Source organism: Colletotrichum spaethianum (assembly GCF_022836535.1).
Source record: "Colletotrichum spaethianum MAFF 239500 DNA, contig28, whole genome shotgun sequence".
In the NCBI taxonomy this organism is placed as follows: Eukaryota; Fungi; Ascomycota; class Sordariomycetes; order Glomerellales; family Glomerellaceae; genus Colletotrichum; species Colletotrichum spaethianum.
This window is the reverse complement of record NW_026054798.1, coordinates 487,408-512,344: the sequence shown is the minus strand read 5'-3', so window position 1 is coordinate 512,344 and position 24,937 is coordinate 487,408. Positions and strand designations below refer to the sequence as shown.

The 24,937-nt window shown below is 57.9% G+C and overlaps 9 protein-coding genes across 9 annotated transcripts; 5 read left to right on the top strand and 4 right to left on the bottom strand.

The window, feature by feature from the left end:
* Positions 1-3,943: 3,943 nt before the first annotated feature.
* Positions 3,944-6,487, top strand: ColSpa_09477 (calponin y domain-containing protein DDB_G0272472; the record flags this gene model as incomplete). The annotated part of the gene is made up of 3 exons (XM_049275689.1): positions 3,944-3,954; positions 4,067-5,861; positions 5,918-6,487. The coding sequence occupies 3 exons, from the start codon at positions 3,944-3,946 to the stop codon at positions 6,485-6,487; spliced, it is 2,376 nt and encodes a 791-aa protein (XP_049131646.1).
* Positions 6,488-7,127: 640 nt separating this feature from the next.
* ColSpa_09476 (coenzyme Q-binding protein COQ10, mitochondrial) lies at positions 7,128-7,772 on the bottom strand (the record flags this gene model as incomplete). The annotated part of the gene is made up of 1 exon (XM_049275688.1): positions 7,128-7,772. One exon carries the CDS (start codon positions 7,770-7,772, stop codon positions 7,128-7,130), a length of 645 nt encoding a protein of 214 aa, XP_049131645.1.
* A 1,038-nt stretch (positions 7,773-8,810) lies between these two features.
* ColSpa_09475 (AP-3 complex subunit delta) lies at positions 8,811-12,122 on the top strand (the record flags this gene model as incomplete). The annotated part of the gene is made up of 5 exons (XM_049275687.1): positions 8,811-8,814; positions 8,886-9,082; positions 9,157-9,540; positions 9,599-9,815; positions 9,874-12,122. The coding sequence occupies 5 exons, from the start codon at positions 8,811-8,813 to the stop codon at positions 12,120-12,122; spliced, it is 3,051 nt and encodes a 1,016-aa protein (XP_049131644.1).
* Positions 12,123-12,909: 787 nt separating this feature from the next.
* ColSpa_09474 (Rho-type GTPase-activating protein 1) lies at positions 12,910-15,669 on the bottom strand (the record flags this gene model as incomplete). Its single annotated transcript, XM_049275686.1, has 4 exons — positions 12,910-13,823; positions 13,877-15,320; positions 15,380-15,561; positions 15,624-15,669. 4 exons carry the CDS (start codon positions 15,667-15,669, stop codon positions 12,910-12,912), a joined length of 2,586 nt encoding a protein of 861 aa, XP_049131643.1.
* Positions 15,670-18,492: 2,823 nt separating this feature from the next.
* Positions 18,493-20,018, top strand: ColSpa_09473 (dipeptidase sirJ; the record flags this gene model as incomplete). Its single annotated transcript, XM_049275685.1, has 4 exons — positions 18,493-18,733; positions 18,789-19,001; positions 19,057-19,429; positions 19,472-20,018. The coding sequence occupies 4 exons, from the start codon at positions 18,493-18,495 to the stop codon at positions 20,016-20,018; spliced, it is 1,374 nt and encodes a 457-aa protein (XP_049131642.1).
* Positions 20,019-20,260: 242 nt separating this feature from the next.
* On the bottom strand, positions 20,261-20,982 carry ColSpa_09472 (37S ribosomal protein SWS2, mitochondrial; the record flags this gene model as incomplete). The annotated part of the gene is made up of 3 exons (XM_049275684.1): positions 20,261-20,572; positions 20,659-20,703; positions 20,929-20,982. 3 exons carry the CDS (start codon positions 20,980-20,982, stop codon positions 20,261-20,263), a joined length of 411 nt encoding a protein of 136 aa, XP_049131641.1.
* Positions 20,983-21,318: 336 nt separating this feature from the next.
* Positions 21,319-22,437, top strand: ColSpa_09471 (peptidyl-prolyl cis-trans isomerase B; the record flags this gene model as incomplete). The annotated part of the gene is made up of 4 exons (XM_049275683.1): positions 21,319-21,643; positions 21,707-21,833; positions 21,900-22,051; positions 22,178-22,437. The coding sequence occupies 4 exons, from the start codon at positions 21,319-21,321 to the stop codon at positions 22,435-22,437; spliced, it is 864 nt and encodes a 287-aa protein (XP_049131640.1).
* A 307-nt stretch (positions 22,438-22,744) lies between these two features.
* On the top strand, positions 22,745-23,305 carry ColSpa_09470 (multifunctional methyltransferase subunit trm112; the record flags this gene model as incomplete). Its single annotated transcript, XM_049275682.1, has 2 exons — positions 22,745-22,930; positions 23,057-23,305. The coding sequence occupies 2 exons, from the start codon at positions 22,745-22,747 to the stop codon at positions 23,303-23,305; spliced, it is 435 nt and encodes a 144-aa protein (XP_049131639.1).
* Positions 23,306-23,691: 386 nt separating this feature from the next.
* Positions 23,692-24,632, bottom strand: ColSpa_09469 (uncharacterized protein; the record flags this gene model as incomplete). The annotated part of the gene is made up of 3 exons (XM_049275681.1): positions 23,692-23,831; positions 23,902-24,497; positions 24,565-24,632. The coding sequence occupies 3 exons, from the start codon at positions 24,630-24,632 to the stop codon at positions 23,692-23,694; spliced, it is 804 nt and encodes a 267-aa protein (XP_049131638.1).
* Between the last annotated feature and the right edge of the window lie 305 nt (positions 24,633-24,937).

Below are 24,937 nucleotides of genomic sequence, written 5' to 3'. Positions count from 1 at the left end.
GGTACCAATTTCGACCGCCCCTGTCATCCATCGTGTTTTCCAGCCGCCTAGCGCCGTAAACGACCAAGAAAAAAGAATAAGCCGAGCCTCGAGGGACGCCCACGAGAGACGCATCAGACCAACAAGGACAACCGCTGTCACGCACAGTACATCAGTTCACTCAGAGGGTTATCTTCCGTTTGGTGTCTCTCTCTCCCTTCCCTTATCTGCCATCGAAATCATGCCGTGTCCCCCCAAGTACATCATTGTCCGAGTCATCAAGCAACTAGACGATTGCCAGTGCCCAGCATACGCAGCAAGACACCCCACATGAAGGGAGGAGATTGAGGCAAATACCAGTATCACGATCCAGTGTCAGTGTTAGTGCTCTGAAATGAAACTTGTTTATCCATCCTGGTGTGAAGCAGGCTGCGTGAGAATTGACTGCACAGGATGGCGGGCTAGTCAGGGTGACGACGACATTGGAAAGGCACGACGACACTGGACCCGGAGTGGAGACTCGGAGGCGGTACGGCATCACGGCGAACACGCACCTGGGTGCGGTACCTCTGGTGCAAAGGCTCAGCGGCGAGCCCAGACGAAGTGGAGAGGGGCTTGTCGCGCTTTTGGCGTCGTCTCGATGCGGCGGCGGTCCAAGATACGGTGAGCGGGCGGGCGAGTGAGGAGGTGGGAGGAGCCATAGTAGAGCTGACGACTGCCTGTTTTTAGTCGGTGTCCGTCCATGAGTGTACCGCCCCTCGCCAGGCCAGGCCAGATAAGGTGAAAGGGCAAGGTAGGTGAGGTGAGGAGAGGTAGGCCAGGTACGTCCCCTCGAGTTCCTACTGGCTCATTAAACGGCGAGAGCCAGAGTCGCGAGCCCGAGATGCCGGGCATTGGCTCGCGATGGCCCTAAAAGCAGGACAGTCAACTGGCATGAGCAGAACGCAGCAGGAGACTAATGAGAGCCCCTTCGCCCCCAACCCTCGTTCCCCCCCTTCCTCCCCGCCGTGTCTCCCTCCCTCCCTCTCCCTCCTCCGTCATCCAAATAAATACTTTGCGCCGCCTCTCCCAGCCTGCTTATTCTCACACAATCCTGACTGCAAAACTCTTCGTCTTTGTTTTGGGCTGTTGTTCTCCTGTCCCTGTCCGACTTTCTAACACTCGGTTTCCCCCTAGAGCGACAAAGGCGTCAAAAGCATCATCGCAGCGCGCGACAAGCACCAAGAGCCCCACCGGCATTAACGGATAAAACGTCTTAACGTCCAAACGCCCAGCGAGGACCGTCCCGCAACGGAGCCACCACGCCTTTTGCAGCACGTTCCTCACCGAAACATTGAACCCCCCCCCAAAAAAAAACCCAGACATCCACTCTGTGCGGCCAGAACAGTCCGACGCAGGACGAGCCCAGGCACGGTCGTGCATTGAGAACTGACAGAGTCGGTGGGCAAGGTACATCGCAGTGCTACCTGGGTAGGTGCAGTCCCTCGTACCAAAGTCCAAAGTCTCGCCTCTCACATCTGTTCCCCATCCCAAGCCTATCCGAACCTCGTCCCAAAGAAACAGAAAAGGTCCCCCGACCACATCCCAAAAGAGACGGTGTGTCACGTCTGATCTGCCATCATCTCGTCCCTGACAGGTCTCAGGTCCGAGGTCTCAGGTCTCAGCCCGTCCTGCTCGCTTCTCTGTCTCATTTCTTAACGAGCCCTGGGAGAAAGGGGAACAAAGACAAGCAAAGGTATGTTGCAACTTTTAGCTACCGTTTTGCGATTGTTCATTCGGACGCGCTTTCCCCGTTTCGCCTGGTGCGACGTTGTCGCATTCCTTTCTCGCTCCCTTGCGCTTGCTGGCATCGACGCACATGTTGTTTCTGCAGCGTTGTTTCTCTAAACAATGTCTATTCGTCTGCCTGCCCGTCTTCCCTGTCAACAAGCTGTCAAGTGCCGGCTACCTGCGGCCAGTCCGCATGGCAACCAAGCACCTCGGCCAGTTGCCGATGCCGTTCTTCTTTGTTGTTGTTGTTGACTTTGCTGCCGTTGTTGGTGCTGCCTGACGTATCCTGCGTGAGTGCAGCCAGGACACGGCTTTGCATCACGCAACGGTCTTGTTTGGTGGGCGACGATTTGCAACGGGGCCCGGCGCTGAAGACTTCTCCGGATCAATCATGAGTCCATGACACGGTTCCGCGCAGCCCCCTCGCCAGCGGAACGATGCTGACGGTCATTGAATGACAACTCGTTGTCGACTCGTTTCTGTTGGTTGATGGCGCATCGTCAGTGGACCTGGCCCAGCATCTCCTGGGGCACCCAAGTGGGACAAGAAAAGCAAGGGGGGTTCGAGACCGCCATCCAGGCCTGCCCCGTCCTTTCCTCGTGCCCATCCCCGTCCCCCGCCAGGCCGGCCCTGTCGGTGTCTTACCTGTCCCCGCCCAGTCCATCCCATTCATCCCCCTCCCCCCGTCGCGTTTCCTTGTCGCCTCTTCCCAGAGCCCACAACGGGGAAGTCCAGCAGGCAGACGGAGGAGGAGGACCTGATGGTGGGACAGAGCACAGCACAGCACATCGTAGAACCTCCCTCCCCCTTCTCCCTCACCTTGACTCGGCTGTGGCCAGTAGTACTGGTCAACCCTAGCGTGTCGTCTGCCTGGAGAGCAAAACAGGCTGGCCGAGGATGGCGGGGTCGGGCACGCCCTGGTCGTTGATGTGGGCTTGTGGTGGTTTCTCTTGGTGCACTTTCGTCCCCTTCGCTTCCCCTCCCCCCCCCCTCCCCCTCCATTCTCATGCCCAGCCCAGTCCGTTCCATTGCGTCTGTGTGTCTGTGTGGCCCCGTCCGTGTTAACACGTCCGGCGCCTCTCGCCAAATTCCATTGCACATGATTCACCGGAATGTTGCTGATCTGAGGCTTGTATGTAGCTTAGTATCCTCGACGCTCGGCATTGCACTATCAAATCATTAGTCGTGTCGACCGTTGCTCACATTTCGCCCTCACCGACAACGCCAGTCTGTCGGCTGCTGGGTCCCCCAGACGCCAGAGGAAGCCTTTCCAAGGCTCCCCCCCTCTTCCTGTCCTGTGCTGTCCTTGTCCCGCCTCATCCACCATACTGGATACTGGACAGACAGGGCTTCTTCCACTTGGCTCCCCGTCCCGTTATCTCTCGCATCGCCTCGCATCGCATAGCGGTACAACAGCGAGCGCATCGCCACCTCAAGACGCGCCAGAGGCTCTCTTCCCATCCTCTTCTCACCCATCCAGACTGGGTCGCCGAGGAGCAGCAGATTGGCAGTGGCTGCGGCTTAGTTTGACATACATACGACCTGCCTAACAACAAACCCCTGTACGCCTTGGCCATCGCCTTACCGTTGTCCTGAACGGAGCGGTCGCCAGACCCGCAATAGCTGCCCAGCTGCCACAATTTTCCTTGCACCCAATCGCACCTATTTTTGCGCCCAACTGCACGATCTCGCCAAAAAAGCAGGGGGCTTCCCGGTTACATCCAAGAACCCACGAACGAATACCCACCCACCGACTGCCGCCCACCCCTCAATTTTCGCAATCCCGCCCGCCTTCCAACTCAACCTTTCACACAGAAACTTTGTTTTCTTGAAGCCGCCTGGTCGCTGTCGTCCCTCACTCCCTACCACATCGTCCTCGTCTGATCGCCTTTTTTGCGCTCAACTCCCCCGTCATCCGCACTTCGTCTCGTTGTCCGCCACCCGTTCGTGCTTGGATCTCCCCGTCCTTGATCCAACTGCGCAAGGGCGAACGCTGCACCCGTTTCCTGGCTTGACCGCACTCGATCGCCAACGACGATTTCCCTACGGTTCCCAACAGTGGAAGCCTCACCCTCGGCCGCTCTACTACTCCCCACGTTCCCACCCGATCTACCCCTTTACTCCGACTTTCTTTCGAGACTGTCGTGAGTAAAGGGTCTTGCCGCCACACACACATACACGCACTCACATCCTCATGTCGTCCGCGTAAGTTACATATTTTCAACTACGCCAGGGACCATCCGACTTGGTGGCATTCACCGGGCACTAGTCAACTAACACACTCCGGAAGACGACCCTATCGACGCCCTGGCCATAGCTCGTCCGGGGCAGCAACATCTCGATCCGCCTCTGCCAGTGAGGACGAGTCGCATTCGCATTACTACAACGACACTGAAGCCATCAGCTCCGATTCAACCCAAAACGAGGACTACACCTCCGAAGACGACAATCTTGAAGGCGATCTTGGTCCAGACGACTCGGCCTCCGTCAGCCCTGCTCCCAGGTATTCAGGCCGCCCGGCGCCGCCACAGCGTGCCCTCCGTCACCACCAACTCCCTCACCGCCCCGGTCCCGCTCCCAGCCAATTCCCGTATCGGCCCGGTTCAGTGCCGAGCCATTCTGAAAGCGTGGATTCCCAAGAAGAATACGCGTCCCCCTTCGCCCCTCGCGGCGGCGGCTATGGCCACAGACCTCCCGCCCACGGGGGACACCCAAGCCATGGGGGACACTCCGGCCACAACTCCTACTACGGCGGCCGCGGCGGTCACCCGCAGCCCGGCTTTCCTCAAAGTCATGTAGGCGGCTTCGCCCCGAGCCCCTATGGACACCCCCCCAACCAGATGGTGCCCTTCGGGTACAATCCCAACAATGCATTCTCGCCAATGTCGCATGGAAGTGGACAGAGCTACTTCCATGACCCTCGCCAATCTCAGTATGATATGATGCCATACCAGCCACAGCAACCACCGGCCCTCTACAACCAGCAAGGCTACGGACAGATGCCTCCATGGGGCATGTTTCCACCCCCACCCCCGCCTACGGAAGCCCCAGGCCCCTCCAAGACTCCTGCGAACGAGCCGCCACCGCCGCCAAAGGAGGATCCTGAGAAGATCAAGCTCCAGCAACAGATCGAACTCTTCAAGAAGGAGCAGGCACTGAAGGAGGAGGAGCAAAAGCGGAAAGAACTGGAAGAGAAGCTTCGCAAGGAGGCTGAAGAGGCCATCACCCGCAGGATGGAGGATTTGAGGCGAGCCCAAGAGCTGGCGCAGAAGGAGATTGAGAAGGCCAAGCAAGAGGCCGAGAAAGCAGCCAGAGAGAGAATCGAGGCCGAGCGCAAAGAGGAAGAGCAAAGGCAGAAGCTCCACCAGGAGGCGATGGCCCGCGTCGAACGCGAAGCCAGAGAGAGGCTGGAGCGCGAACACAAGGCCGAGGCCGAGCGGAAGAAGCTCGAAGAAGAGGCCCGCCTCAAGGCCCAAGCCGAGGCGACGCAAAGGCTCAAGGAAGCGCTTGCAGCCGAGGCCGAACTCCGGGCCAAGGAAGCTAGAGAGGCCGAGGCCAAGCGGAAATGGGAGGAGGAGATGAAGAAGAGGGCCGAAGAAGAGGCCCGCGCCAAGATGGAAGCCGAGAAGAAGGCGGCTGCCGACGCTGCCGCAGCGCAGGCAAAGCTCGAGGCGGACCTCAAGGCCAAGGCCGAAGCCGACTATCTCGCCAAGGTCGCGGCTGCGAAGAAGGCTGCCGAAGAGGAAGCGGCAGAGGCAAAGCGAAGGGCAGAAGAGGCCAAGTTGAAGGCCGAGGCTGAGTTTGCGGCCGCGCAGAAGGCGGCGGCGGACGCGGCTGCCGCGAAGAAGAAGGAGGAGGAGGAGATGAAGGCAAGGGCCGAGTTCGAGGCTCGCGCCAAGCTGGAAGCCGAGAAGAAGGCGGCAGAAGACGCCGCCGCCGCCGAAGCCGCCAAGAAGAAGGCTGCGGAGGAGCTCGAGAAGAAGATCGCCGAGGAGACCAAAGCCAAGTACGAGTCCGAAAGGAACAAGGGCAAGGACAAGGCTCCAATCAAGTTCAAGGACGCCGTCGGCAGGAAGTTCAGCTTTCCCTTCCATCTGTGCTCGACCTGGACGGTATGTAGCCCCAACAACTGTGTACGTGCTGACACCATGCTGACTTCAAATCCCAGGGCATGGAGGAGCTCATCAAGCAAGCCTTCGTCCATGTGGACGTTATCGGCCCCCATGTTCAGGAAGGACACTACGACCTGATTGGCCCCAACGGGGAGATCATTCTGCCCCAAGTCTGGGATAAAGTGGTCGAGCCGGACTGGACCATCGAGATGCGAATGTGGCCCATGGACAGGCCCCCGCCCGGTCCGCGTCCTGGCATGCCGATGGACCCTAGAGCGGCGGAAAGAATGGCGGCGCATCTGCACGGCATGCGCGCGCATGCGCATCGCGGGATGGGCAACTTCCCGCCGGGCATGGCACCTCCGGGTGGTCGCCCCGGCGGCGGTGGCCCGGCACCGCCTCCTCCTCCAGGCTGGCAGGGCACACGCCCCGGACCCCCCGGTGGTGTGCCGGCCAACATCGTTACTGTTGAGCCCAACGGCAAGCCAAAACACAGGTCCAAGGCTCAAGGCTCGATGCTCAGCTGGATGGCCGGTGGCGCAAAGGCCCCAAAGAAGAAGTACGTGTTGAACTCAGACCCTCAGCGAGGAGGCCGTGAACTAATAACCGGCAGGACAAAGAAATGATCATCATCAGCGCGCAATGCGAGAGATTTGGTACGAAAACCTGCCACGATAACGCCTTGTTATGAATTGTGGTTTGGGATCTTTTTTTGTTATTTTGTTATTACATATGATACCTTTACGCGCCCATTTACTTTTCTGCTTTCCTCAGATTCCCACCACGGTCAAACGTATGTAAGCAATGCATCTCACGGATATCATGGTTCATTTAAACGTCTATAACGCATGTATGCCGGAGTACGAGCTGCGGAGGGGTCAAACTCGGCAAATGGGACTTCCACCCGGCTGTAAGACATTTCCTCAAAGACCGTACATGTTTTTCGGCGGGGCATTGCATCTGGAGGAAAGCTGGAAGCTACACCATGTTTATGGCATCGGCGCAAGAAGAGGAGGACAAGATCGTGGCTTTTTCCAAGTACCTGGATGGAGAGGGGTGTGTTTTTTGTTGCTGTAGTTGTTTCTTTTGCTTTTGTTCGCTGCGCACAGTAGCGGTGGTAGAGACTTGGTAACAAAAAAGAACGAAATGTTTTGCAAACAAGAATGGTTGGCAACGGCTGCTCAGCCTCGCCTTCTCAGCCGTGTGTGATTTCTTCATTAGTCTAAGTCTAAGTGTAGCAATGTTTTTCATGGTTGCCCGATCCGGCTATAGCCTGGGAACCCCCAGGACAGCCTTGACCCGCTTCTCGAAGGCCTGGATCATGACGCCGGCCACCTTTTCAGACACGGCGGCGCTCACGGCCGAGTACAGCGGGTTGGCGAACTGGAACTTGATGACCAAGTCCACCTCGGTGCCCGTCCCGGAGGTCAGCGGCCGCAGCTGCCACTTGGTCACGAGGCTCCGGAAGACGGCGCCGCCTTCCCCGCCGTTGCCCGGGCTGGCGCCCTCGACATCGGCGCCGCTGACCGCCTCGACGCTTTTACCGGGTACGCAGTGCAGCCTGCTGGTGAAGGTCTCCTCGAAGCCGCCCCAGCCGACGCGGAGGTCGGCCTGGGCGGGCCAGCGGCGGCCGGAGGCGTCGGGGGCGGTCCACTGGGTGACGCGGGACTGGGCGCAGTAGGGGACGAAGGAGTCGTAGGCGTCGACGTCGGAGATGACGTCGTAGAGCTGGGGGGAGGGGTAGGGCATCGTCCGCGAGGCCGTCAGCGTTTGGGGTTCGTTCGCCGAGGCGAGGTTGGGGAGGTTGAAGAAGGGCCGGCGCGGGGCGTGTTGTTGGGCGAGGGCCGCGGGCGTGCACCCCAGGGTCCGGGGGGGGGAGGAGAGGCGGAGGAAGGGCCGCGCGGTCGCCATTGCGGAGGAGAGTTCGTGCGTTGAGAGGTCAGGTTCGTGGGGTTTTTGGGTACGTGGTGGTTTGTCGAGATTGGAGGTTCGCGATGCGGTTTAGAGAGTGCGGAAAGAGGTGCTGGGGTCAGCAATCCATAGTCGTGGTCGTGCAATGCCGCTTGAAAAGAAAAGGGATTGTAGAAGAAGAAACGAGGGTGTTATACAAGGACCCCTAAAAAGCCTTGATGCGCCGCCTTGACAAGTTCGTCCCAAGGAAAGAGAAGGGGAAAAAAAAAGAGGATGTCGGGACCAGGCGCAATGACGATTACAACTGGTGTTTGGCGAGGAAGAAGCTAGCTATCGGTGTGTTAGTCGGCAGGTAAGGTAGCTGGTCGCCGTACAGTGCCCGACTTGCCGTACCGGCAGAGGAAACACAGTACATGCTGTCGCCCTTGTACGCAGCACCATCATTCTCTGGGTTTTTGGTGGGGGTTGGATTATCGAGCAGCAGCGGCAGCGGGCAGCACAGCACCAAGCTCTCTCTCTCTCTCCCCACAAGCCACAGCAAGCCTGCATCACCGTTCCGTCCCCCGTCCTTCCCCCGACCCCGACATCCCTTGGACGCTCACGAACACCAAGCCAAACGCCCTCCGCGAAATCGAGGTCACGGCGCCCGCGACGAAACCAGCCGGAAGAAGTCTTGGTCCAAAATGTGCCAGAGAACCCGGACGCCTTCGTGTACCTGACCTAATTCCCCGACATTCGTTCCCCTCCCACGATACACGACGACACCTCGACAACTGCCCATTTAGGCTTCCACCCCCTCGCGTGGGGCTGCTGTCATTGTCAAGATGTAGGTGCTTGAAGACGCACCCGCGCAACCGCCGGGGAGAAGCCGTGAGGCTGCGAAGACGAATCGCGCGCTGACGGTGCACCGCACGCTCCTCCAGGTTCGAGAAATCCCTCTACGACCTCATCAGAGGCCTGCGGAACCACAAGGGCAACGAGCGCGAGTACATACAGAACAGCTTGAAAGAATGCCGCGCAGAGGTCCGCGGGCAGGACATGGGTGAGACCCTCCACGAGAGCGGCCGCATGTGTTGTGCTTGAAGAAGGAACCGCATTCTGACTCCCTACCAGACGTCAAGGCGACGGCGCTGCTGAAGCTGGTGTACCTGGAGATGGTCGGTCACGACATGTCGTGGGCCTCGTTCCACGTCCTCGAGGTCATGTCGTCGCCAAAGTACCACCAGAAGAGGGTCGGGTACCTGGCCGCCGTGCAGAGCTTCCGACCTGACACCGAAGTGCTTATGCTGGCGACGAATCTCTTGAAGAAGGTACTGTTCTCCCTCGTGTTGAAGGGGTGTGTTGGACATGCACAGAGACGATACTAACGCTCCGCCGCTGCCAGGACCTGTCGTCGACGCAAGCAACCACTATCTCGCTACCCATGACCACGCTGCCGCACATCATCACCCCGTCCCTCGCCCTCTCGACCCTCTCCGACCTGCTCCCGCGCCTCGGCCACTCGAACCCGGCCATCCGCAAGAAGACCATCGTGACGCTGTACCGCCTGGCCCTGGTGTACCCCGAGACGCTGCGGGCGGCGTGGCCCAAGATCAAGGAGCGCCTGATGGACAAGGACGAGGACCCGAGCGTCACAGCGGCCATCGTCAACGTGGTGTGCGAGCTCGGCTGGAGGAGGCCACACGACTTCCTGCCACTGGCGCCTAGGCTGTTTGAGCTGCTTGTGGACGGAGGTAACAACTGGATGGCCATCAAGCTGATCAAGCTGGTACGTTTATGCAAAGGCGTGGAGCTGTTGAGGGAGAGGTTGCTGACGTTGGACCTAGTTTGCGACTTTGACGCCGTTGGAGCCGCGACTCGTTCGCAAGTTGCTGCCGCCCCTGACTGAGCTGATCCGGACGACGCCTGCCATGTCGTTGCTGTATGAGTGCATCAACGGCATTATCCAGGGCGGTATCCTGGGCAGCGCGGACGACATCTCGGGCAGAGAGGAGATTGCGACCCTTTGCGTGAACAAGCTCAGGGGCATGATCATGGTGGATGGTGATCCGAACTGTGAGTATTACGATGCGGATCAGGATTCAAAAGCTGACTTGGGTAGTGAAATACGTCGCGTTGCTTGCTTTCAACAAGATTGTCGTGACGCACCCGTTCCTTGTTGCGCAACAAGAGGACGTGATCCTAGAGTGCATCGACAGCCCGGACATCACCATCCGCATCAAGGCCTTGGATCTCGTCCAGGGTATGGTTAGCAGCGACAACCTGGTGTCCATCGTGAGCCGTTTGATGAAGCAGCTCAAGTCGTCCACACCTAAGAGGGATCGACCAGGGGCGCCGCTTGGCCCGGATACCGGGATGGACTCGGACGAGGAGGCACAGGTCGAAATCCACTCGCCGACAAAAGAGCAGGAAGAGCCTCCACTGCCCGACGACTACAGGAGCGACGTGATCGGGAGGATCCTGACCATGTGTTCGCAGAACAACTACAGCAGCTTGGTGGATTTTGACTGGTACATCGATGTCCTCATCCAACTCGTCCGCATGGCGCCGACACCGCGGACGGTTGAGACGGAACTCGACTCAGTCGCCGCCTCTGGCAAGTCGACCGCAGGAGACGTGTCTGGAAGAATCGGAGACGAGTTGAGGAACGTTGCAGTCAAGGTCCACGCGCTACGAGGCGCAGCCGTCCGGGCTGCCGATCTCATCATCCAGCAGATGAACACCGACACTCCCGCAGGCCATGCCCTCGCGTCGGCATCACTAAAGTCCACGTCCTGGCTGGTTGGAGAATACGCCAACCAGCTGGCGTTCCCCGAAGATACGCTAGGCAACCTGCTGAGGATACTATCTCGGACACACATACCCGATATTCTTACGACCAGTCTGCAGGGCGTCACAAAGATATTCGCCTACATCGCAGGCAACGAAGGCCAGCCATGGACCCCCGAGTGGAAGACAAAGATCTCGTTGCTCCTGGCCCGCGTCATCCACACCCTCGAGCCGCTCGCTCTCCACCCCAATCTTGAGGTCCAGGAGAGATCTGTAGAGTTCATCGAACTCCTGAAACTCACTGCGGAGGCCACCTCGGGCCAGGCAGCGTCTTCCGACGAAGAGCACCAAGACCCTCCGCTGTTGCTCACCCAGGCTATTCCGTCTTTGTTCCAGGGATGGGAGCTCAACTCTGTGGCTCTGGGGGCGCAAAGGAATGTGCCCATGCCCGAGGGCCTGGACTTGGATGAGCCCATCCACCCGAACTTGGCTCATCTTCTTGCTCAGGCGGATGTTATACCCGTGGAGGCCAACGATACGGACGATTTCGAGGTTTACTACCATCAACGCCCGGCGCCCACAAGCATATCCTCGGCCGAACCGGCGATCAACCGGATCGCTGACGCCCCGACAGAAGAGGTTGTCAGCTCGTATCAGCAGGCGACCGAAGACAGCTATCTCGATGCTGACATTGTGGCAAGGAGGAAAGCCGAGCGCAGCGAACGGAACCGCGATGACCCGTTCTACATTGGTGCTCCCGACACCGCGCCCAGAACTTCGACACCGATTCACAACATCCTCCAGAAAGAAAACGGACCGGATCTCGACATAGACTCCATACCGATCATGCAGCTGGATCTCGACAAGCTAGGCAGCTCGGCGCCCGGGCCCACCCCTCCCATCCACCGACCGCAGCAGCGGCCGAAGCAAAGGGTCGTCATCGCCGCGGACGAGACGCTCGCCGGCAGCGGGGTCTCGACACCGCGCAACTACGAGTCGGAGAACAACTCGGACAGCTTCACCAAGTCGCGCGCCAAGAAGCTCCGCCAGGGGCTCCTGCAGGTGGACTCGTCGACGCTCGGGTCCCTCAGCCTCGAGGGCGACACGGGCTCGTCCAACGCGCCGTTCGACTACGAGCGGCAGCAGCGCGAGGAGGCGGAGATGGCGCAGGCGATGAAGGAGGTGGAGCGGCTGCGGCTCGAGATGCAGCGCGCCAACGAGCGCATCCAGGTGGCGCAGGGTGTCGACGTCGCGGGCACGGTGGTCAAGAAGAAGACCAAGAAGAGCAAGGACAAGGAAAAGGACAAGGACGGCGCCGGGGCGGTCAAGCCCAAGAAGAAGAAGAAGAAGGCCGTGGCCGAGGTCGCGCCCCCGGCGGTCCTCCTGACGGAAGACGCCGAGAACAGCGGCGGCGGCGAGGACAGCGCGCTGATGCCGGCTCCTGAGACGGCCGTCGAGGGCCAGGAGCAGGGGCAGGGCGGCGGCGGCGTCGACGACGCCGGCCCGGCCGTCGTGGTGCCCAAGAAGAAGAAGAAAAAGAAGACGACCAAGATGGCCGAGATTGCGGGGGATAGCGGTTAGTCGCGGACGCGACGCGGTTGGGAACGGGGGAGGGGGGGCATCGGGTCAGGGGTGGGCGAGAAAGGAAAGCATGCATATATAGACGTCCGGATCCAAAAGGCGAAATGGAATCAAAAATTCATCAGAGCACAAGGTTCTCCCTCCCTCACCCCCCCTTTTCCGTGATTTCTTGTCTTTGCGCACACGTCAAGAGCAACATCCTGCGGAGAGGAGTCCGATATGGCCGTGAACTTGCCGGGTCTCTTGTCTCGTCGTACGCAACCCAGAGCATCTATCACCCAGTCTCGAGTCTCGACCGTGTCGGTGCCTCCTCCCAGTATGGTCTCGAGACGACTCTCCCCGTCGCGTCCGATAACGTGGCACACTTGATTTCAATGGTTGGGCCTTGAGGGAATATCATCTTCTCTTGTCTTCTTCTGCTTCTTCGCTCTTTCTACTCGTCTCTTTGTCTCTTCTCGTGGGTTTACGTACAGACATGATACAAAGGGGACACCCGAGGGGAATCGCTTCGCCCCAAACATCGCCGTCGTTTCGCGTTCTTTTTCACTCGCCGCCGCCGCCGTCAAACAAAAGCCAGCCCAGTGATTTCTCTCTTTTTGTCCCCCCCCCTAAGCCCGTCCGCCGTCCGTTGCATACGTACGTCCTACCAGCGTCACACGTCACGACAGAAAAAGGAGAATCCCAAAGTTTGTTGTGAGGAAAAAATAGACATTAAGAAAGAAAAAAAGGAAAATGAGGGACAGAGCCTGAAAATCGCAGCAAAATAAATCATCATGGCTAACACGCTTTAGTCATCCATAGGCTTGTCCTCGAGCGTCACTCCGCGTGGGGCTCCTGAGTCGCGGGGCGTCGACGAGCCGCTCTCTGTTCCGTTGCTTGGTGCGGCTGCCACGTGGCGGTCCAGGGAGTACCGCACGCTGCTGCGGCCCAAGCTGTTGCGCTTGTCGACAGGAGATTCAAAAGCCTTGATTCTGGCTGCGACACCCTCGGCGGCAGGCGCCGCGGAGCCGTTGGTCGCCGGCGTCGTCGCCGTCTCCTTGGGCGAGCCGGTCTCGCTGCCGGGTACCTCAAGACTCGACCGCTTGGCGCCGACCACGCTGCCCAAGCTTGAGCGGTGACGGTCAACTGCCGACGCGGGCGGGCTCGTCTGGATCGGGAAGCGGGTCTCGGGACCGCCCGTGCTGCGGTCACGTCTGTGTCCGCGGGGGCTAGGGGCAGGGCTTGTCGCACGGCCGCGGCTACCCGCAGCCTTCTCGAGCAGAGCTCTATTCCGCTCTTCCATGTTCGCCCTCCGGTTGCTCTCGTCGGTGCTGATGGCGCGGGGGCGGTTGATCGAACCGCCGTGGTTCGCCGTAGACATACGCTTCAGTTCGCTGAAAATGGCCTCCTTGTGCGCGAAGAGATCGCGAACGAGCTTGTAGGCGTGCTTCTCTTCCATGGTCAGAGAAGTTTCCGCACGAGGGCGGAGGATGCAAGGCGCGATGGTCGTGGCCAGAGACGCGATGTAAGCCTCGTCAGCCGAGGTGAGGTCGATTAAGCGGGTGAAATGGTTCATGCAGGCGTCAAGCGTTGCGATATTAGTGAGTCGCATTTGCGACAGGGTCTGCTGCAGCACAGAGACGCGAGCAGCGTCGCTCTCCTGCGACTGCGTCTGGTATATCGTCCTGACGATCTCATACACGTGAGATGAGACGAGAGAGTCTGTCGCGTTGTCAGCAGATGATTACTAGGTTGTCAGGACGGGATCGTCTTACCAGGCAGTTCAAGGAGGTACAGCTTGAGTAAGCTTGCAACAGTCGGGATATCAAATTCGTCAAAAACATCGGGCGAGATAGGCTTGCCGTCATTCAGCTTGTTGCGGAGCTTGTGAACCTGCTGCAGGGGAACATCAACCAGCCAAACACCGCGTCTGGCCTCGTCGCCCTCAAGGTCGGGGTAGTGGTTGTCCAGGTACGTCAGAATGGTGGTGACAATGATGGGCACGCGCTTCTTATCCGCGCGCGCTCTCGCCTCGAGGTCCACACCAAAGGTCTGCTCGTCAACCTTGTTGTAGTAGTTCTCGTAGACCACCACCTTGGGAACGAAGCTGCCTGTTCGGTAGCTCTCGAGCAGATATCTCAGATCACCAAGTGGCTGAACAGTCTCCTGGAAGAGCATCATGTTGTCAACAGCAGACTGCATGCTGGGGATGACGTTGCTGATGGTGCCCGAGAAGTCCAGGATGACGGTCTTGATGGCCTTGAGGCGGTCCAGCTCGCAACGCTCCAAGAAACGGAGGTGCACGAAGATGGTCTCCTCGAGCTCGCAGCGCATCTCGTCCAGCTTGCGCACGCCCGCCTTGTACTTGTCGTCCGCTTCTCTGGCCTCACGGCGCAATCGCTCCGGCGGGGTCTCGTTGGGGTGCTGGTTGTTGAGGACGTTCCAGTTGGCAAGGTATTCGCTGACGGTTCCAACAACAGGCGAGTCGGACGCCTCGGAGGCGGGGAGAGAGAATGTTCGGCCAAGGGGCACCTTCTTGTCGGGCACGCCAGCCAGCTTGAAAGCCTTCGGGCGCCACTGGTAGAACATCTTGGAGCTGTTGGCGAAAGTGTTGCCAACGTTGCCGATAAGTCTGAGGTACCCGTTCGAGATAAGATCCTGGCCGATTCTCTCGGCGTAGCTAATGCTTGTTGTGTTCATGTGTCGTTGCAGGTACTCAACAATGTCGGATCCGGCCGAGGTGTTCTGGTAGACTCCGAGGATGGGTACCTTGGTCTCTCCAAGCTTGATCGTGTTGAGCATGTGCGCCAAGATCTTCTTGACCTGCTCGGGCTGGTAGATCTCGTCGCCAATCTCGATGGGCTCGTCATCGTCTTCTTGGGGATGGAGCTCGGGCTCCTTGTTCTCGGAGACCTTGATCTCGGGTATGTTCTTGGGGCTGGTCTCGGGGTCTTGGAAGGCCAGTTTGGTCTCCTCCTCGATATCCTCAACCAATCGACACTTGTTGAAGTAGGTGCTCCTCAGCTTCTTAACCAACTCGGCTTGCCTGTCGTGCGCCTTAATGCGGGCCTGCAGCTCGTCCTGGGAATCCTGGATGCGCGACTCGTGGGCATCGCACCAGCGCGAGAAGGGATTGACGACGAGGTCTCGAATGTTTTGGGCAATCTTCTTGTGGTTTTTGGCACCTTCTTCCATCTCGGTCCGAACGCCATCAAAGGCCTGCAATGCGGGATTAGCAGTGGCTCTCGGGAAGCTCGCCGGTGGAGCGCTGTACAAACCTTGCGAACGCTGGCACCGTCATCTTTTGAAAACCCTCCTTGGACCTTGTCTGCCGTTGGTGCAATGTCTCTTAACCGCTGGCTGTATATCTCCTCGGCTTCGGCACGCATTCGAGCGACGGTCAGGACTTGTCGGTTTTCTTGCACGCCCTGCTGCAACTTGCTGAACAAGACGCCCAGTCCTATTGGAAGGTTGTTTAGCCATAGCCCGGAGGGGTTGCAGCAGCGCATTCAGTCAACTCACCTGCAGCGTAGTCGCTGGACCAAAAGGAATCTGCGAAGCCCGGCATGATGCCTGAGAGCTGGTAGCTGTCGTCACGATGGTATTAAGTTGATGCTCCCCAAGGCTCCAAAGTCGGTAGGCGAAGAAGAAGGAAAGGAGGCGGCGAGCAATGTGTCGTTTCGTCGTTATACAGGAGGTGGGAGGAGAATGGGCAGGTATTTTTCGGCTCCTGGTCAAAGACACTTTTTTGGCTCGTTGCGAGGAGCGAACGAATACGTCAGGCGCAATCGACGGCGGTGCAGAGACGCAGTTGCGAAAGCAGAGGCGACAACCAACAAACGAGAGCAATGGGGGGAAAAAAAGAGAGAGGATGGACAGATGCGGGAAGATCAAGCAGAGAAGCAAGATGCGAAGAGGGTTCGTCGTCGTCGTCGTCGTCCTTTGTCAGGGGCACATGCCAGTTGGAGGAAATTTTGGAGAAGAAATGCGAAAGGTAGGAAGGCTTTTGGACTGAAGGTGCTTGCTTGCTTGCTTGGTTGCTGACAGGCTCCAGGTTCAAGGTTGAATCCAGGTTGGGGGCAGGAGGGAAGGAGAAGCTGCTGCTATTTGCCATCTGTACTTTGCACTCTGTACTGTGTGCCATGCCGTGCCATGCCGTGCCATGCGTCCCCTCGGCCTCCGCAGCCGTCAGTGAAGCTTTGCGACTTGCGGTACCACCCACCTCTCTCCTCTCTCTCCCACATCATGCCCACCTCCTTCAATCAGCCAGTGCAGTGACACGGCATCGAACCAGTTCAAGGCCTGCCATGCTATGTACAGCTCAGCCCAACGAGCCGGGGCCAACCAGCCAGCATTAGGGACAGGCCAGGGCCACCACTGGCAACGGCCTTTAGGCCTTGGTCTTCCACCGTGCAGACGTGGCTTTCCATTGGTCCCATGACGAACGCTGACCCCAGCGGGGCTCACTGAGCGACTCGGTAGTGATTGCAAGTCGGGGACTTGGCTGAAAGGTACGGATGGATACCCGCAACCCACACAGCGAGAGTGATGATGATGGGAGAAGCCATCTGAAGCCAAAAATACATCCAAGTTTGTCTTGCCTCCAGCCACTGCCCGGTGCCCACTTATACCCCTTCTCGGCCTGTGACTGGGCCAACTGCCCAGAGGCAACCCCGAGTGAGCCCCCCATGTGCTCCACACAAAGCAAATGACCCTGATTGAGGCAGCCAAGCAAAGCGAAGCACAAGTCGCAGAAATGCTACGGCCAGGCACTAAGAGAATGTGTGCGCCCCCTGCATTCGTCTCTGTTGCAGAATGATGGGGCGACTCCCAGCTGGAAAGATTTCGAAAGGATGCCCCAAAGAACACCAAAGGATCTGAACTCTGAGGACCGGAACCGCCCCCTTCTTACAGGGCTGACCGCCAAAACCTATCTGCCGCCGCCAATTTGGCGTTGTATTAAGCATCATTTTCACTGTTTATGCAGCCCGGGATGAGGTCTCATCCGCTCCTAACTACTTCTATCAACGCGATGCCTCTCTTTGTTTCCCTTCTTTGTGGCCGGCTGGGGCTTCCCCTCAACCATGACCGAAAAGATTTGTTGCCGATCATTGAAAGAAAAAAAGCCTCTCCCCCCCTGAGCGAACTCCTTCGTTGCTAGCCGGACGGTTCCCCAGACGACAAAAGCCGTTATTAATAGCTATCAAGGCCTGGCTTGCCAGAGGCCTGAGGAAGACGACGACGAATCCTGGACCCATTGAACTCGTAATTCTCTCAAGTGGTCATTATCCACAGAACCCAACATACGCAAGCCTGGGGGGGTTTGACTGGGGTAATGCCGAACGCAAGAGCCGGCCATCATCTGAAGTTGCCATGCTGTAACTTGGAGCTCCCCGTCTAATAGATGGCCCGTTCCCGAAATTCTAAACCATCCGTCGGTAACTCTGCCAGCGTCCGTTCATGCTGCGCACATGTTTCTTGTCGAGGCGTGCTCGGCTCTCATGTTTCTGAGGGTTGACTGAAGCCATTCCACAAGTTTCGCTTCTGGTTCACTGACCCCGAATACCCAGGCACACGTGTACGTGGGGGATTCCTGATGGCCTTGTTGACAGTAACAACCCATGCTCAGCCTCTATCGCGGGCCGAGTAGAGCTGAGACCCATGTCAATGAGTTGCAAACAATCTGAAGTTCGGGACTGTTTATGTATTGCTAGCTCCTATTCTTCCTGGCCCCTCTGTCCGTTTCCTTGGGCCCCTCAGGATACTCTAACGGTGGAACGACGACGAAGGGAGAGAATGAGAAAGAGGACGCCACTTCCGTTCGTCCTTTTTGTCAGTCGCATGCACCTCAAGCCCCTGTGTCGGAACGTAGATCTTCAATCACCCTGACACTACAATACTTGTGATCGGCTGCAATTATCAACCAAACTCATACTGCCGTCTGTTTCGTATCTTGATATTTCCATGATGGCGATCACAGCAATTGAGTTTTGAGGGCTGTATACAACTCGCAAGTATTACGCTCCTGGCCAGTTTCGAGCTTCCCAAATGGTCGCTTATCGCCAGGGGTTGACTCGCAGATAAGAGTCTCGCGCAATCGAGCTCGGAGCTTTGACCCCAGGCACGCTGTGACGTGCTTAGGAATCAGTAAGAGGAAACGCAGGATCCCCGCCATCGCAATTCTGGAAGTTCGCTCTACGAAGGGTCATCAGCATTCTGCCTATCCTTCTCGAGCGAGGCTGTATTCACGTGCGACGGTTACTAAACGGTAGAATGCTTGATTCATGTGCTCTGAGCATTGTGTTAACATTGATGACAGGCTTGAAGTAAGGATAACCCCTACTTATCGGGGCTCACCTTGGCATAACAATTCTACGTCTACGCTGAGACCATGGATGAGAAGAAGCGCCTGACGGCCGACGAGGCTTGCGAGGACGCTGCGGCGGCGCCTCGCAGGAGCCCGTCTCCGGCCAAGAGGGCGGTCGTTGCTTGCTTCGCGTTATGGCTGCTGTCGTTGACTTTCACCTACCACCCCATGAAGTCATGCTACCACCAGATGAGGAAGCCCTGGGGAGCACCCCTTACCGTTGAGGAGAGGTCTCACAACATCTTGTCCCATACGCCATTGATCGGTACGACACTGCCTAGTTGCCCTGTGAAGAAACCGGTTACTGACACCTCACGTAGACGGCCACAATGATCTTCCCATCCTCGTCCGGGCTTACTTCAACAACCACATCTACGGGAAGAACTTTACCGAGCCCTTTGAGAACGGCGGTTTCGTTGGCCATGTTGACCTGCCCAGACTTCGCAAGGGACAGAACGGAGGTGCTTTCTGGAGCGTTTACACTCCATGCCCGGCCAATGGCAGCGACTTCTCCGATGAGAACTACGCCGAAAGTAAGTTCTTGCTATTCGGTAACCCAATGCCTTCGATGCTGATGCGTAATCGTAGGTGTCCAATGGACTCTCGATCAGATCGATGTCATCACCCGCATCAAGGACGCCTACCCCAAGGACTTCTCCCCTAACTTGGACAGCGATGCTGCACTGGCGGCCTTTCACAAGGGCCAACTGATCTCGCCTCTGGGAGTCGAGGGACTGCACCAGATCGGCAACTCAGTCGCCAATCTCCGAAGGTACCATGCCTTGGGGGTCCGCTACTCAACCCTCACCCACAACTGCCACAACAAGTTCGCCGACGCCGCGCTGCTCGAGAGCCCTCTGCGCAAGGCCGAGCCTCTGTGGCATGGCCTCAGCCCGGCAGGTCGTCGTCTCATTCACGAGATGAACCGAGTCGGGCTTATCGTTGATCTCTCCCACACGAGGTTAGTCTCATGGACCAGTTCCCCACGGTCGTCCACTAACAGCCACCCCAGCGAGGAGACACAGATTGAGGTTCTCGGAGGCAAGGACTGGGAGGGCAGCGAGGCGCCTGTGATCTACTCCCACAGCTCCGCTTTCAGCGTGTGCCCGCACCCGCGCAACGTCAAGGACAACGTGCTCAAGCTCGTCAAGGAGCGCAACGCCGTCGTCATGGTCAACTTCGCGCCCGAATTCATCTCGTGCGTCGAATCCGGCAACGACAACGGCCTGCCGACGTACGTCCCCGGCAATGCCACGCTCGACCAGGTCGTCCGGCACGTGCTGCACATTGGCAATCTCATCGGCTTTGACCATGTCGGCTTCGGCTCCGACTTTGACGGCATCGGGTCGGTGCCCAAGGGTTTGGAGGACGTGTCCAAGTACCCAGACCTCGTCGCCGAGTTGCTGCGGCAGGGTTTGAGTGATGAAGACGCGGCCAAGGTTGTTGGCGGAAACGTCCTTCGTGTCTGGAAGGAGGTTGACGCTGTTGCGGCGAAGTTGCAGAAGAAGGGCGAGCCTGCTCTTGAGGATGATCTGCCCAGTGTTAGGTAGTTTAGTGACTGGACGCCTCCTTTGCCGCAGAGGAACATATCTGTGACAGCACTTCGGTATCACGGCCTACTGGACAATGTATACCGCCCTCTGTTTGGTAGTACAAGTGGTATAATTTTTGTCATAGTCATACATGTCTAGGCGCTTCACGCACCCATCTATCTTGTACAGTCGATGGTCTCCGACAGGGTCCCATCGAAAAACTCCTATCCATGCGTATTCCCAGTAACCCAACCATACGATCACCATCTCCTGTCCGCGCGGTTGAGCTTCTTCGCCGTCTCGATCTGGGTCCTCGTCCGTTGTCCTCTGACGGGCAGGTTCATGGCGTGTCGTCTCCCCCGGTAGCTTCCCATGTCCTTTAGTCTCATGACGTTCTGCTGTATGACTTTTCGCGCGTCGCTCTCTATCGTCATCGTCGATAACTCTGCCGTCAGGGCCGTGACGGTCTTGGGGGGTAGGGCGCCGACCTTGGCCATGGGGTGGATCGAGTACTTGGCCAGAATGCGGTGCGATGTGGTCGGTCCAAGGGCGAAGAAGGACTCGAGCGCCTTCTGTAGTAAGGCAATCAGGGTCAGTACTGTTCGCAGGAAGGGTTGCGAGTGACATGTCGTCGATCGAGGGGAGGAACTGGACATACCTTCACGAGCTTCTGCTCGGAAAAGTTGACTCCAAGGATGAAAACCTGTGGAAAAATGCGTTAGTCTCGGTCTCGGAGACAACCAGAAGGTCTGAGACGTACCATTGTGCCGATATGCTGCTACTTTGGAACCAGAGGAGTGTTTTTATTGTCACCAAGGTCTGCTCCAACTTCCTATACGCCTGATGCTGCGATCGCGAAACTTCGAAATCAACGGTGCATTGAGCCCCCGGCCACGGAGAGTCGGGCGCCGGAAAATAGTGGGCCCACGCTAAGCGGCGACAGCTGGACACTGCTCCAGGTGGCCACAGGCAATAGCTGCATTGACATATCCCGTTAGCACGGCTGCGACCCCAGGCGCCGCTGTGCAGTGTGCAGACAGGCACATCCACTGGCCGGATTGCCTCTCCCCATTGGGCAGTCTCGGCTGCAAGGGTCCGAGCTGGAGGTCCTTATTTGCGTGCTTTAGAGAGGGGAGTTTTGAAACGTAGCTTCAAAACAGCCCGCGCTGCCGCTGTCTACCTGTCCTGCCATTCCAGGGTCCCTCTCTTATTTAACACTGTCCTCCTGGAGACATCTTGCCATCACTCCAGACGGCCTTTTGCATCACAAACACTAAACTCTCTCACCAATCGATCGACCTCCCGTTCGTCGCCCATCATGTTCACCCTTCGGAGACTCGTCTCCGCCCTCCTCCTCGCCGGCGTGGCTCTGGTCTTCTTTGCGCAGACCGCCGAGGCCGCCAAGGGCCCCAAGATCACCCACAAGGTCTTCTTCGACATCACCCACGGCGATGAGCCCATCGGCCGCATCACCATGGGTCTCTACGGCAAGACCGTCCCCAAGACGGCTGAGAACTTCCGCGCTCTCGCCACCGGCGAGAAGGGCTTCGGCTACGAGGGCTCTACCTTCCACCGTGTTATCAAGCAGTTCATGATCCAGGGTGGTGACTTCACCAAGGGTGACGGCACCGGTGGCAAGTCAAGTAAGTGTCCCTTGTTACAACGTTGGCCTTGGCGTGATTGATGACTGACGCTTCGGATCACAGTCTATGGTGAGAAGTTCCCCGACGAGAACTTCAAGCTCAAGCACTCCAAGAAGGGTCTCCTGTCTATGGCCAACGCCGGCAAGGACACCAACGGCTCCCAGTTCTTCATCACCACCGTCATCACCTCGTAAGCCTACACCCTCGATGCACGAACCATCCAGCCGGGCCGTAGTACTAACACAGAAAACCACAGTTGGCTCGATGGCCGTCACGTCGTCTTCGGCGAGGTCCTCGAGGGCTTCGACGTCGTCGAGAAGATCGAGCAGGCCCAGACCCAGCCTGGCGACCGCCCCGTCAAGACGATTAAGATCGCCAAGAGCGGAGAGCTGGAGGTGCCCCCTGAAGGTATCCACGTGGAACTCTGAGCACGTACTGTGACACCCGTCATCCCTCACGTCTATCTCTTCTTCACCAAGCCCGACACCTCCATGACCCATCCAATCTCTGCCTCTTGATGACTTTCCACAAAAGAAGACAAGAAAAAAACGAAATGTACTTGGTTTGCTGATGGCTACGCCCCCTGGCTTGCAGGCGAATACGGCAACAGCGAATGGGCGGCGGGCTACTCCAACGAGGACACTCCTCTGGAGGTTGGTTCCGGCGAGGGCTGGTCCCTCCTCCAGAAGGGCTTGTTCCTTGGCGTGGTCGTTGCTGCGATCGCTGTTTACATGAAGATCAGCAAGTCGAGAGGCTCCAAGGACACTGTCGGCTACGAGAAGACGATGGCGTAAAAAGGCCAGGGATTCGGGAAATAAGGGCCACCCATAGGCAAAGGAAATACAAGACGACGATTGTCAATGCAGAAGTGTTGGTCAAATTACGCGGTTTCAGTAGCCAGTATCTTGAGAAGTGCATGTCGTGATGTTGAATGAGTTCGTCTCGAGTCCTCTCTAGGACGGTAGCCCAATAGCTGCAACGCCCACATCCCCAAAGCGCATCACGTGTGGGGTACCAAAAAATTTCCATGATGGCCAAAACTTCGACTCGAACAACATCTAAAAAGAACAATATCCACAACGACATTTTCCGCCCGCCAGAATGAAGATCCTCAGCCTAAACTTCCTGACTTGCGCGGTCAAGGCCTGCAAGTCCTCGGCGGCCTCGTTCCCCCTCCACCCCAAGGACGCGGAGCTGGCGCAGGACGATATCGAGGTCAACCCCCAGCTTCTGCTCAACGTCCTGCCCCGCTTAGACTGGACCGCCCTGCGAACGAACGCGACCGAGGTATGTCTGAGTCGTTTCTTTTCTTTCCACGTCTTTTTGTTTTTCGGCTCTCCTTTTGCTGCAGGTCATTTGCGACTCTGATCTCAGCATGTCTCGCCTTTTGCGTCCTGCGTTGTCCCGCATCAGACAAGGAGCCCGTTGTTTCAGGCCATGAACGGTGCTGACATATTCACCAAGTTGGGCTTCCCTGAACTCCCCTCCGAGGCCCCCTCGGCGGAGCAGCTCGAGGGCGACGACAAGATGCTCAAGGATCTGCACCACCTGCTCATGGAGACGCAGATCATGGAGGGCAAGCTCGTCTGCGGCAACTGCGGGCACGAGTACGCCATCCGCGAGGGCATCGCCAACTTTCTCCTGCCGAGCCACCTGGTCTAGGCCGGCACGGATCTTGGGGGTGACGACGGTCCTTGCGAGCACCAGGGTTGGGAAGACTTGGGACGGCCAGATCGGACTTTTGAGGGGGGCGTTTACGGCGTTTTTATCGACATCATGAGAGGTCTAGTGGGGTGGGCGGCCAAAATAGAAAAAAAGTCCATTTGTTATAGAAATACACATTCATGCCATTTGCGAAAACACTACATCGGGTCTCTACAAACCGCACTTTCGGATCCCACCCTTCATGCCATGCTGTCCTCCCCTCCTGTGCTCGAAACATGTCTGTCAAAGCCAGCCGGTAACTCCTGACGTTTTTCTCAAGTTGAAATACACGGGTTGCCGTGGAGGCACTCGTAAAATGCTCTGGTGGCGTATTTGGTATACATCTACTGGCTCTTCTTGTGAGCGGCGGGGCCATTCTCCTTGTCGAAAGCCCCATAGGGAATCTCAAGGCTAGCAAGGGCCCTGATGGCGACACCAAGAATGCTGAAGAGGATAATGGAGGCAACGATGGCGTGGAAGACGCCTATACTTGTGTCAGTTCTCAGATTCCCACGACGTTACAAATGTGACGGGCATTTCAGACGGCAACATACCTGGCGAGAAGAAGACGTATTTTTCAAAGAGGGGAAGCTTGTTCCAGTCCGTCTCGTTCTTGTCCTTCCTGGCATGCAGCAGGCTCGCCTCGTGGCGCTTGAGCTCCGCGTGCAGAGGCTCGCCGGTGAACTCGGCCTGGTAGGTAGGCTCTGACGGGCTGGCGAGGTAGATGACGGTGTACGAGTCGGAGGCGCTGCGCAGTGTCTCAAGGTTGCGGCCGAGGGCGTAGTCGTTGTCGGCGAGCGTGCTGGCCCTCTCGCGGGTGTCCCGTCCGAGGGGGGCGAGCCTGGTCTGCTCGATTTCGACCGTCTTACCCGCGCACGCCGTCTTGATGTAGTCGGCCAGCGTGCTGATGGGCACCTCTCCGACGACCTCGGCGACACTGTAGACGCCGCGGACGTCGCTCCCGGCGATCGCGCGGCACAGGTTCGGAGCCTTACAGTCACCGCCGTCCGGGCCGCGGATGTCGGCGGCGTTGACGTTGGGCTGAGCGACGAGAAGGTAGCGATCCGTCGGGCAAGAGGAGAGGAGGTCCTGGACGGTCTTGACGACTTGGGATTCGGTCTGGAGTTGGGCGGGGTTTGATGGCGCGAACCTAGAGGGATATTAGCATGTCGACTGAGATGGATGGATTGACATCGAGGGGGAGGATTGTAACGTACTTCGCGGTTGACAGCATCACAAAAGGAGACGAGTCGGTGAAGGCTTGCGCAGAGGCGCAGAAGGCCATGATGCCTGCTGTTCTTGAAAGACGCATGGTTGGATGATGTGCTGAAGCTGGCCCGTTTGGATGCGATGGCTAGCCTTCGTCGTGCTGCTGGGAGTGATGCTGTGGATTAGCTCCAGGGACGACGTAGCTTGGAGGTATGCGTCTAAGTGATACTTTGCGTAATCAGAATCCTATGGGGACTCGCCTAGCTACATACTGCATCCACCAACCGCTTTTCGTGGTGTGGCTTATCGGCCTTATCGACAACGGTGGACTGCTACTTGATGCAAGCAGGACTTTCCGATTCCTCGAGTCAACCGGAGGGA